Genomic DNA, 12082 nt, shown 5'->3' with positions numbered 1-12082 from the left:
CCCAAACAGCTCTTTACAAGGGTTAGGAGAAGTCGCTTCCACTCATCTGACTTACCTGAGTGTGAGACCAAACCCAGTTAAAAAATAATCATAAAATCGCCTTCATCGACAGGAGTCCGTGCGACGGACCAGCGGCTCCGTTCCCTGGGGCCAGAGGGAAACCAGAGCCCGACTGGTGCCAGTGACATCCTTCAAAAGTACAGAGACGTGTCCTCCTCGGGCGAGCCACCACGCGCCGCCCTTCCCAACTCCTCCTGCTCCCATGTCCTCAGCCCCTTCTCCTGCCCAACCCTTCCTCCTGCACCTACTTTTTCTCACCTTGCTCTTCGCCGCTCTCCCCTCTCCGCTTTTCCGCTTGCGACAAATCCCGCGTCGTGCCCCTACCCACGTCTCCCGCCCCGCTTCTCCTCCCTTCGTCCCAGCCCTGGCCTCGCAGCACACGGCAACGCGACGGGAGCGGGCGGCCGGTTGCCCAGGAATGGCACCTTCCTGCCCTCCCTCTCCCCTTCCCTGGCGCTTCCAGCCGTGCGGTGAAACGGGTGGGAAAAAAGAAAGCGAAAGCTTGTCACTCCGGAATATGCACAAAGATCGGTGGGGAAACACCTGCTAAACACGGACCCCGGAAAATCGCTCGGGATTATTCTCCACAGGCGAAAATCCCAACCTGCGTAGGGGACAACCGGCACAAAGCCTGCGCCCGCTACGGAAGTCTCACGTCACCCGGCGGGGTCGGCAAGGTGCCCGGGCCGACCGACGAGAGTTTTTAAGAGGAATTCCTTGGATGCTTCGACAAAGCGGGCTCTGTAGCACGACGACACGGATTAGCTGCGACACAAGTTCCCCTCCCATCACGCTGCACGTCCACCTGCTCGGCCGCGACCGCGACCGCGAGCCCTTCCGCCCCGGCCTCCCACCGCAGCGCTACTGCTTAGTTTCTTTTTTCACGCAGAAGTCGCCGGTTTGGGTCGCCGACTCCAGGTTGTGCTGCGAATCCTCCATGGGCCGGGGGTTGCGGGAGTGGATTTTCTGGTGACAATTCAGGGACTCTTTGTAGCGGAAGTGCTTCCCGCAGACGGGGCACTGGTAGGGGGTCTCCCCGGTATGGACTCGCCAGTGCTTGAGCAGGTGGTCCCGCCGGATGAAGCTCTTCCCGCACTCGGTGCACTGGTACGGCCTCTCTCCGGTGTGGATGCGCTGGTGGCGGATGGCTTTGGAGAGGTCTCGGAAGTCCTTCCCGCAGTAGGTGCACGTCAGCGGCCCGTCGCCCTTCCCCGTATGGAGCTTCTGGTGCAAGATGAGGCTCACTTCCAGGCTGAAGCTCTCCTTGCACTGGGAGCAGGTGTACGGTCTCTCCACCATGTTGTTCACCTGGTGCCTGACAAAGCCGTACTTGAAACCGGAGCTCTTCTCCCCATCGGGGCGCTTGGACGGTTTGGAGCGGGAAGACCCTTGGCCTTTCGGAGTTTTGGATTTCTGCCGGAAGCTTTCTCCGTGCTCCAGGGAAGTGCAGGCTTCCTCGCTGGCGTGCTCCTTCTGATGGGTGGCAAAGAGCTCCTTGTCCAGGAAGCTCACCCCGCACTCGCAGCAGATGTACGGCCCCTCCTCCACGGCCACATCCTCGGGAACATCCTTCTTGGCCAAGTCTCTCCCACGGCGAGAGGAGCGCCTCAGCCCGTTGCCCGTTGGGGTTCTTTGCTGCGGGGTCGATCCGCTCTGGCTCTTGCTGCTTGACTTCATCTCTTCCTCCGGGCTTGAGAAAACCTCTTCCCACTTTCCGGCCAAGGAGCCAGGGAGCTCAAGGCTTTCGGAACCTTCCTCATCACACTGCTGTTCATCTGGCAGAGCAGAGACATTCATGTCATTTCTCGGAGGTAAGAACTGCCTCGGTATTTAGACCGCGGTTCTCTGGCGGCAGAGCCTGGCACTACGGGGCGGCACGTCCCATCTGGGAGCTGCCCAAGCAGTACTGACACAAACAGAGCCAACCTATTTTGACTTGGAATCACAGAACCAGTTAGGGTGGAAAAGACCTTTAAAAACCATCGAGTCCCACCGTTAACCCAACACTGCCCAGTCCAGCACTACCCACGTCCCTCAGCACCACATCCACACGGCTTCTAAGCCCCTCCAGGGATGGTGATGCCACCACTGCCCTGGGCAGCCTGCCCCAGTGCTCAAGAACCCTTTTGGGGAAGAAATTTTTCCTCCTATCCAACCTAAACCTCCTCTGGTGCAACTTGAGGCTGTTTCCTCTTGTCCTATCACTTGTTAACTGGGAGAAGAGACCGACCCCACCTTGCTCCAACCTCCTTTCAGGTGGTTGTAGAGAGCGAGAAGGTCTCCCCTCAGCCTCCTTCTCTCCAGGCTGAACAACCCCAGTTCCCTCAGCTGCTCCTCACAGGACTTGTGCTCCAGACCCTTCACCAGCTCCGTAGCCCTTCTCTGGACACGCTCCAGCACCTCCATGTCTGTCTCATAGTGAGGGGTCTAAAACTGAACCCAGCATTCGAGGTGCAGCCTCACCAGTGCTGAGCACAGGGGGACAATCCCTGCCCTAGACCTGCTGGCCACACTATTTCTGGTACAAGCCAGGAAGCTCTTGGCCTTCTTGGCCACGTGGGCACACTGCTGGCTCACACTCAGCCAGCTGTTGACCAGCACCCCCAGGTCCTTTACTGCTGGGCAGCTTTCCAGCCGCTCTTCCCCAAGCCTGTAGCGCTGCAGGGGGTTGTTGTGAGCCAAGTGCAGGACCCGGCGCTCGGCCTTGCTGAATCTCATACCATTGGCCTCAGCCCATCGACCCAGCCTGTCCAGATCCCTCTGCAGAGCCTTCCTACCCTCAAGCAGACCAATACTCCCACCCAACTTGGTGTCACCTGCAAACTCACTGAGGGTGCACTCCATCCCCTCATCCAAATCACTGACAAAGGCTTCCTGGGAAAGCTCAGACAGTGCAATGACGAGGTCCCTCTATATAACTAGACAAAGGGAAAAAGTGGGTTCCTCAGCAGGAGGTGAAGCAGAACAGGTCTTTGAGAAACGTGCTTTAGGACAAAAGCAAAGAAAAAAATTGAGAGAAGGGGGAAAAAAAAAAAAAATCTCTTTTCCTTCTGGGCTTCTACAGTGCCTGAGGCCGAGGGATGTCCCATGGTATAAATGGTAACTCAGAGCAACCACCAAGGACCCTGGCAAAGGGAGAACGAAAATTGCCCAGAGGATCTGGGGATGCGGAGAGCAGGGCTGGAAAAAACGCAGGTTTCTGCAGAGCACGAGAAGGTAAAGCTTTGCCGGGCATTTGCGTGCCCAGAGAAGACCGCTGGGCACTCCCTGTCACAGGGCTCCTCGCCTGCTTGTCGCTCCGTCAGACACCGAACGTGCGGCTTGCAAACGGGCCGCTTTGTCTGCATCAGGCTGAAATCCTGGGAAAGCATCAGCCAGAACAGTGGAGCTGCTCCCAAGAACAGGGCCGGGAAGCCAAAGGCACGTCCTGGCGAGACAAGCCGCCCAAAGCGGCTCACGCATCCCCGGGCTTCAGAGCAGGGACCTGGAGCAGCGGGCAGCGGCGAGGAGACGCCTCTTGCTGCGCCACGAGAAGCCTCACGTTTGGCTGGCGGAGCAAGCTGTGAGGAATACCACTTTACATATCCGTGGAAAAGACTTTTAAGGACTTTGTGGCTAATGCCACCGAAGCTTGCCTGCACTACGCGCGCTCCTGCTCATCCCCGCTTCCAGGCTGAGCAAACGCGCTCCCTCGCCGAGTGATGCGACGCCCTACGGGTGATCCGCACCCCCGCGCCAGCCCACGGCTGCTTTCGCAGCCTCTGCTCGTGTGCCGCAGCTTCTCCTGCACGGGTGCCAGCCGGCTCCCACGCTGACCCCGGGGGCAAGGCCAGCAGAGACTGTGGCAAAGGCAGGATCTCACCCTGGGCAATGCCCAGCACGTGCCAAGAGCCTGAGCCCACCTCCCGCTCGGCGAAGCTCTGTGCTTCTAACTCACATGTACCGGGGACCTCCATGCTCTCCTCTTCCTCAGAGCCCTCGTGGCTTTCAGCCAGAGTCTCTTCGTATTTACCCCACGAGCTGTCGTCGGGACCAGGGAAGGAAAACTCTGCGCACGGGAGAAAGAAGGACAGGAGTTTACACTCACACCTCGCCGCTCTACAGAGGATTTCGGGAGAGACGGCTGCATCGAGTAAGCCGACCGGGAAAGCAAAGCCACCCCTGTACCCACGGGCAGAGCTGGCACAACTCAAGGGCAGAGGCAAGCGGAAGAGCGCAGGCAGGCGCTGGCAGCCACGTGTCCTGCTTTCTGCCTCCTCGCCGAGTCCGAGGAACCTCATGGCTCACCGGTGCTGGGGTCTGTAGGGGTTTCTCCTCCCTCCGACTCATCCTGATCCTCGGCGTTGGGATCCTCTCCTTGCTCGATGCGTGACAGGAGGTCAGGCTTCGAAATGGCAGCATCTGCACGTGAAAAGAGGATGAGAAGGTTTCCTTGGCCCTGGCAGGAGGCAGACTCTCCAACCTTCGCCCACCAACCTTCCTTCGCTGCTGGGGATGACGGGTAATGGAAAGAGAGGCTTAAGGAGACGCTCCCACACATCTGCACCGCTCACCTTGTCTGGGCCCTGGGAACATGAGCGGACTGCAGGAGCACACTCTGCTCAGGTGAGGAGCACCTCCCAGCCTGCAGCGTGAGGAGGAGAATAAGAAAATGCATCTGTGCTTACCTCCAGGCTTCCTTTCTTCTCCTCTCTGCTAAGGTCCGCGGATCCATTACAATGGGGACTTCAGCTCGGGGACAGCGCCAGAGCTGTCAGCCAGCGGCAGCAGGGGAAGTGCCCTCCCCAGGCGGTTCCCTCCAGCCAGGACCGCTCCATCCTACTCGTCCGAGTCACAGGCTGCTTGCGGATTTTGGTGGGGGAAAGGGGACAATCACCATCTCTCCTAGGGCGGAGAGCGGAAAACTTCATTCCCAAACGAGTGTCAGCTCTGGGTATTCACTTCCACCGCTGCTCTGGTGGACCTGTCTGCCCTACCTGAGGGCCAAACCCCTAAACCTCAGGACTCCAAGGAGACCTTCAGATGAAGCACAGATACATTTTTCTAAGCTCCGGGCTCAGATCCACAGATCCCCTTCAGCGGGACTGTTACATCCCTGCGCCTCTAGCGCAGGACGCAGGATTGGCTTTTAAACAGGGGGATGGGAGCCAGGATTTATCCTTCACCTTTTTCCTTCGCACACAGGGACTGCAGAAGACTTCTGTCCAAAATAATGAAGGAAGAAAGGAAAAAAAAGAAAAAAAAGGGGGAAAAAGGCCTGGATCACCCAGAGATGGACAGCAGATGAGCCTGCACACCAGCACAGGGAGGAGATGCCTGTCCACTGGGGTGCACGCGGATACCCAGCCAAGGCAAAGTCGCTTCTCAGAACACACGGGGGTGCTTGGGAAGGCAACGCGTCCCCCAGCAGGAATCCCCGCAGCCGGGACTGGAAGGAGCGAGCGGAGCGCGTCCGTTTAGCTGTGAACACGCTGCCCTGAGCCGCCGGAGGGGAACGCGGAAGGCAGAGCTCGCCTTCGCCTGCTGCTTCGCCCCAGCTCTACCCCTGGCAACACGGGAGCAGAAACCGCAACCCCTCGAGCAAGAAAGGTTCCCCGAGGCGAGGCCGGGGTCAGAGCACCACCAGTTTGCAGCAGCAGCTGGCAAACTCGCTCTTCTCCCTCGGAAAGGCTCTGCAGCTGGAAGGACAGGAAGGGCTGGAAGGAAGCTCCGAGGCAGGGCACCCCTCTGCTGCCAGTGACTGCTCTAAGCGGCGAGCGGGCTGAGGCACCCAGCGCAGTGGATCTGTGGACCTTTGCGTGACAAAAACTCCCCTCTTCCCGATTTTTACTTGGCTTGAGCGTCCTCTCCCCTCCTCCTCAGCACCCCGGCGCTGGTTCGGCTCCTACCAGCCATAGAGACCACCAGGGAGCCGCGGCCGCCGCAGCGGCGCTCCTGACATCCATCCACCGTTAAACTGAACCGGTGAGGACCAAACTAATCGCCAGGGCTGCTGCTGAAAGCCGGCACAACGCGTTCCCAGACCAGCGCACCCCCCACCCTCCCCGATCCTGCCAGGCACCGCGCTGCTTCCATCCGCCGGGCCCCGGGAACACCCGGCACACGAGAAGGCTCCAGCTTGTCTTTACCCATGGAGATGACGGCCTCGTAGTTGCCTTTCATGATGTGCCTGTAAAGCTCCTTCTGCCACTCGTTCAAGCTCTTCCATTCCTCCTCCGAGAAGTTAAAGGAAGAGTCGTTGAAGGCCACAGGGACCTGCAATTAGAAGCATCACACGCTCGGTCGTTTGGCCTCTTGAAGAAAACACCCGGAGATGTTTGGGCATCCAAATTCCTCCAGCACTGCGCAGGACGGCCCCACGCAGCGATGCCCACTCCATCCCGCGCGCCTCGCTCGGTCCCGCGCCGGGCTCGGGTGGTCACCCCTGCCCACGAGGGACACGACGGGGTTTTCCCTCGCCACCCGCCAGCACCTCGCCCCTCCTCGGGCAGTGTCCGGACACAGACTCCTTTCCCTCCGCGGGGTTTTTGAGGCGGATGTGCCGCAATCGCCTCCGAACACGGACCGGGGACGTTCCCGATGCCAGGCGGGCACGCGGGGCCGAGCCAGGCAATCCTGCGGGACTCAAACACGGCTCCAGCCACGCTGCGGAGTCCGCGACCCCGCACAGAGCGGCTGATCCGAGGCGTTTCGGTACGGATCAGACGTAAGTAACGAGCGGCGCGTAATTAACACAAAACGACCCGTGCCGGTGCTTCTCCCCGGGCGCCAGAAGACGGATGCCACTGTGGGGAAGCTGCCTCCCGCCCAGCACCGCAGCTGCCCTGGAACGGGGCTGCGCGCATGGAGCACACGCGGGAGAAGCCCGTTTCAAAGACGGAGCAGAGGACACCGTTACCTTGGGGACCTCCCCCTTTGCCCCCGGAGGCAGCCGCAGGATCCAGAAGTTCCTGTTCTTCAGCAGGTTCTCCATGTTCTCCAGGCGCCGCTGGAGCTGCCCGTACTCCTGGATGAGGGTGCCCAGCGCGGTCCACTTGCTCTCCAGCTGGTTGCCGAACTCCACCGCCGTCTTCTCGCAGCCGATCAGCTTGGTCTCCGCCATCCTCATCCTCCCCTCCAGGTTCATCAGCTGGGCGGCCTGCGCGTCCACCTTCCTGTCCACGGCCTGGATCTCGGTGACCAGCGTCAGGGAGATCTCGGCGGCCGCCGGTTCGGCCTCGGCGGCGGGGCCCTGCTCGGGCGCGGCCGGGGGCTGCTCCAGGGCCAGCTCCTGCGGCTCCATGTCCCACTCCAGCTCCTGCGGGGGCACAGACGGGGCCGTGGATTCCGCCGACCGAGCGCGGCGGCACCGCGGCCGAACGTCCGGGGTGAGCGCGGGGTGAGCGGGACTCCGCGAGGGGGGGGGGGGACGGAACGGGCCCGCACCGGCGCCGAGAGCGCTGGGGGACGGACGGGAGACGGGGCCGGGCCGGGGGGCAGCGGCCGGGGCGGGGGGAGGCGGCGGCGGCAGCGCTTACCTGAGCGGGGGCCCAGTCGGCCATGGCCCTGCGGGGCGCGGCGGGGGGCGGCGGCGGCGGGGGCGGAGCGGAGCGGAGCGGGCGGCGGCGGCGCGGGCCCGGCGCCTCCTCAGCAGCGGCGGGGCAGAGCGGCCATGCCGAGAGCGCGGCGCACGCTGGGAGCGGCGGCGGCGGACGGCGGCGCAGCGACACCGAGCGGCGGGAGGACCGAGCGGCGGGCGGCGGCGGAGGGACACCGGGCGGCGGGCGGACCGAGGGGCGGCGGAGCGACACCGAGCGGCGGGAGGACCGAGCGGCGGGCGGCGGCGGAGCGATACCGGGCGGCAGCGAGCAGAGACGGACCGCGCCGGGGCGGCCGCCGCCGCACCTCCGACCCCGCGCTGATTGGTCGGCGTCTCGGCCAATCCGCGCGGCGCCCGCTGGCGGCGGCCCAATGGCTGGGGAGAGGGGAGCGGGGCGGGGCGGGGCACCACGCGCGCGGGCGGGCCCGGTACGCGCGCTCCCGCCGCCGGCAGCGGGGCCGCGCGGGGAAGGGGCGGCGGCGGCGGCGGCGGCGGCGGCGGCGGCGGCGGGGGGGCCAGGGCAGCGCCAGGCCGGGCCCGGCCGGACGGGAGGGGACGGGGCCTGGCCCAGGTACGGCACCGGCACCGGCGCGTCACCGCGGCTCGGCGACCCCGGCACCGGTTGCACCGGCCGATGCCCAGGCCCCCGCCCGCCGCGGGGTCGCTATCGGCCGGCCGTGCACCGTCATCCCGGTGCGGCGCAGCATTCAGCCACCGCTGTCCCTCCCGCAGGCGAGGCCTCGCCGGGAGCAGCACCGGGAGCAGCCACCGTGACTCCCCGAGGACCGGGACGGTGCCGGTGCCATGAAGGAGGACCGGGAGCGCCCCGTCGCCCTGGGTGAGGCACGCGGGTCCGGGCCGGCACCAGTCCTGGCGCTGCCGGTCACGGCCCGGCCATGCATGAGGCTGGCGGCAGGTTGGCACCAGCCCGGTGGGTGACGGCAGCGGGCGGCTGCGAGGCGGCTCCAGGGTCACCGCGGGGCTGTCGGTGTCCCGGTCCTCACGGAGGAGCCGTGGTGCGGGAACGCCAGCCCAGGCCCGTCGCGACCAGCCACCGTCACCGGCGGCATCGCCAACCGTCCCTCGTCTTGTCTCCGTGACAGGTTACGCCGTCACCAAACCCGACATCCTGGCCGAGGTGGAGCGAGGGGAGGCGGCGGCGGCGGCAGGGCGCTACGGCGAGCACCAGAGCCCCCGGCCGCATGCGGTGCTTGCCGGTCCCTCCCAGGGTGAGCGGGACACGGCGGGATGGGGCTTGGGCGGTGGCCGAATCCCACCGAACCGGAGGGCTCGGCCCCGCGTGGCTCCCGGTGAGGGTGTCGCTCGCCAACGCGCTCCTGTCTCCGCAGGCGACTGGCTGGGGAAGGAGGTGAAGAGTGAGGAGGGGGTGTCCCCGCCGCCCGGCTCCCCCCAGTCCCGCCGCGCCGGTCCCAGCAACTTCCCCGTCCTGCTGCGAGAACGGGGCTGCAGCTACTGCGGCGTCCTCGAGCCGGAGCCGCATCCCGGTGCCGGTAACGGGGGGTTCGTTGCCCCGCCACCCGCCTTCGAGAGCCGCCGCTGCCGGCCGGGGGAGCCACCGCTCGAGTGCGCCGAGTGTGGCCGAGGCTTCGGGCAGAAGCCGGACCTGGTGCGGCACCGGCTGGCACACGGCGGGGAGCACGGCCACGCCTGCGGCCGCTGCGGGAGAAGCTTCACCGAGCCGGTGGGGCTGGGCGCCGGGACCCCCGCGGCGGGCGGCCTCTGCCCCCCAGCCACCTGTGCCAGCCGCTGCCCGGGGACGGCAGAGGGGGGCACGGCGGCACCGCGGAAGGAGCGGAAGGAGCTGTCGCTGACGGAGAAGGTGCGGGTGCTGGAGATGCTGGAGGGCCCGAAGGTGTCGCAGAACGAGCTGGCCAAGCGGTTCGGCGTGTCGCAGCCCCAGATCTGCCGCATCATCAAGAACCGGGAGCGGATCCTGAGCGAGTGGCACCGCAGCGGCGACCCCGAGCGCAAACGCAAGCGGGAGGGGAGGGACGCGGCACTGGAGGCCGCCCTGCTGCGCTGGGTGGAGGGCGCCCACGCTGCCAACCTGCCCGGCGGCGGCCCGCTCCTCCAGCTCGGCGCCAAACGCCTCGCCGAGGCGCTGGGCCGGCCTGATCCCGAGCCCAGTGGCGGTGGCCGGCTGGCTCGCTTTGGCACACGCCACAACTGCACCTTCAAGAAGCCGCCGGCAGAGAAGGGGGATGCGGAGCAGCCCACGGCCGAGCACTGGGCCGTCGCGGTGCTGCCCAGTCTCCTGCGCAGCTACGCGCTCTCCGAGATCTACGCCTGCGGGGAGACCGGGATTCTCTGCCCGGCCGGCTGCCCTGGCAAGGGTGAGAGTGCCAGTGACCAGCTGACGCTCCTGCTCTGCACCAACGCCGACGGCTCGGAGAAGGCCCCGCTGCGGGCGGTGGGGGAGAGCCCCTGGCCCCGCTGCCTGCGTGGCGTCAACCTGGAGCAGATGCCCTGGAGCTACCGCGCCGGCAGCCTGGGCGGCATGACCGCCCCGCTCTTCGCCGAGTGGCTGCGGGAGTTCAACGAAGGGATGCGGCGGCAGGGGAAGAGCGTCCTCCTCCTCCTCGCCAAGCACGAGGCACACCCCTACCTCCAGCTCTCCAACGTCAGGATGGTCTTCATCCCGACAGCCGCCGCCCTGGCCCAGCCCCTGGACCGCGGCATCGCCAGCGACCTCAAGGGCCACTACCGGCGCCGGCTGCTGAGGTGGCTGCCGGTGGAGCGCGGCGTGAGGCAGCCGACCCTCCTGGATGTCCTGCACATGCTGGCGCAAGCCTGGGGCGACGTGTGCCCGAGGCTCATCACCAGCTGCTTCCGTGCTGCTGGCTTCAGCCCCGACACCGGTGCTGAGGCTCCGGTGCCCGACCGGCTCAGCCAGGAGCAGCTGGAGCGCCATGCGCTGATGGATGAGGAGCTGGAGCGCGACGGGGAACCGGCGGAGGCGGAGGCAGATGGGGATGAGGGGATGGCGGAGGGCAGAGAGATGGAAGAGATGGCAGCGGGGCAGCCCTGCCCCTCGGAGCAGGAGGTGTGGGGGAGCCTGGCCACGCTGCGGCGGTACCTGGAGTGCCGGGCCACCTCGCCGGACCTCTTCCAGGCCTTCTACGAGCTGGAGGACACAGTGTACCTGCTGTCAGCCGGCACCGGGCAAGCCCTCACCGGGGACACCCCTCCCAAGCAGTGAGCGGAGTGGCCAGCACACGCCCGGACCCGCTGGCGCCTGTGCCAGGAACCGGCGTTCATCGGGGCCATCACCAAACTGGCATGGCCACCATCCGCTGCGGTGGTGCCAGCTGAGTTGTGCCGTGGGGTTTGCTGTGGGTCTGTGTGGCTCAGGGGCGAAGCAGGTGCCCAGCAGGGAGCTCCGTGCCTGGGGGCTGCAGAGCCACCACGCTTTGGATGGGACCCATCGGGGCAGCGCCGCGGGCACCAACCCGCTGCCAAAACCTTCTCCCCGGGGGTGGCTTCTGCAGCCGGCGGGAGCCGTCATGGAGCTGCTCCCAGCAGAGGTTTGCCCTGAGTGTGGTAGTTGTGGTTTTGGGGTGGGGGGATGTGGGGTGGTGTTGTGGTGTCCCCGTGCCGGGGGCAGCAGCGGCTCCTTCCCGCGGGGGTTCGGGGGGACCGTGTGCCACCGGCTGCTGGTGTCACGCGGCGCCCAGAGGTTTGTGAGAGGCATTAAAAAGGCAGAATTTGGCAAAGCGCAGCGCGGGTGCTGGTTGTTGTGTTTTAATGTCACTTCTGGCCCCACCATGAGCCGGGCAGAGCCCCCCCAGACCTCCCCTTCCCCTCCTTTGCCCTGGCCTGGGGACGCCGTGGCCACTTCTGGGCTCCCGCAACACCCCAGTCTGCACCGTCCCCTCCTGGGTGCCAGGGCCACGCGCAGCACCCACGGGCAGCGGGGACCCGGCCGATGACCCTGTCGCGGTTGTTAATTAGGAGCCCGGGGCTGTGCCACGCGGTGCGGATGGCACCCATGTGCACCCTGGGGGTCCCCTGCACAGCCCCTCCCATGTCCACTGGACCGCGCACCCTAAGAGGCACCCACGGTGCACCCTGAACCTGGCATGGCCATTGCTGCTGCCCCGGGGTCCCCGAGGCGGGATGGGGCACGGGGACGTCCCCTGGCATGAGCACACAGAGAACCAGGGCTGTGGTGCGGGCAGGGGTGTCCCCACAGCACCGTGGCACCCAAGGGTGCTCTGCGCCCAGCCCTCACAGCCACCCCTGCGCGGGGGACCCTGGCCGAGACCCAGGGGACGGGTGAGCGGAGGTGCCTGGTGGGGCACAGCGGGGTTTGGGCTGGGGGTGCTTGTTGGGGCACATCCGAACAGGTCGTACAAGAGGTGCTTATTGGGGTGCCCAGGGTGGGGGGCACATCGGGGTGCCCAGGGCAGGGTGCCCAGTGGG

General features: G+C 65.7%; 1 protein-coding gene across 2 annotated transcripts; it reads right to left on the bottom strand.

Annotated features, from left to right (window-relative positions):
* LOC104378672 (zinc finger protein 783-like) lies at window positions 1-7616 on the bottom strand. 2 transcript variants are annotated; one of them, XM_086615000.1, is made up of 8 exons: window positions 7578-7616; window positions 6959-7357; window positions 6189-6315; window positions 4348-4461; window positions 3994-4108; window positions 3573-3576; window positions 2838-2943; window positions 1-1835 (listed from the first exon to the last, which is right to left on the bottom strand). In XM_086615000.1, the coding sequence occupies exons 1-8, from the start codon at window positions 7599-7601 to the stop codon at window positions 922-924; spliced, it is 1803 nt and encodes a 600-aa protein (XP_086471126.1). In that variant the 5' UTR covers window positions 7602-7616; the 3' UTR covers window positions 1-921. The 2 variants fall into 2 exon arrangements, with proteins under 2 accessions (XP_086471126.1, XP_086471125.1); XM_086614999.1 differs by lacking the exons at window positions 2838-2943; window positions 3573-3576 and having other exon boundaries at window positions 3998-4108; window positions 7578-7601.
* Window positions 7617-12082: the final 4466 nt, after the last annotated feature.

Source organism: Tauraco erythrolophus, chromosome 7 (genome assembly GCF_009769465.1).
Source record: "Tauraco erythrolophus isolate bTauEry1 chromosome 7, bTauEry1.pri, whole genome shotgun sequence".
NCBI lineage: Eukaryota > Metazoa > Chordata > Aves > Musophagiformes > Musophagidae > Tauraco > Tauraco erythrolophus.
This window is presented reverse-complemented; position numbering and strand designations above follow the sequence as displayed.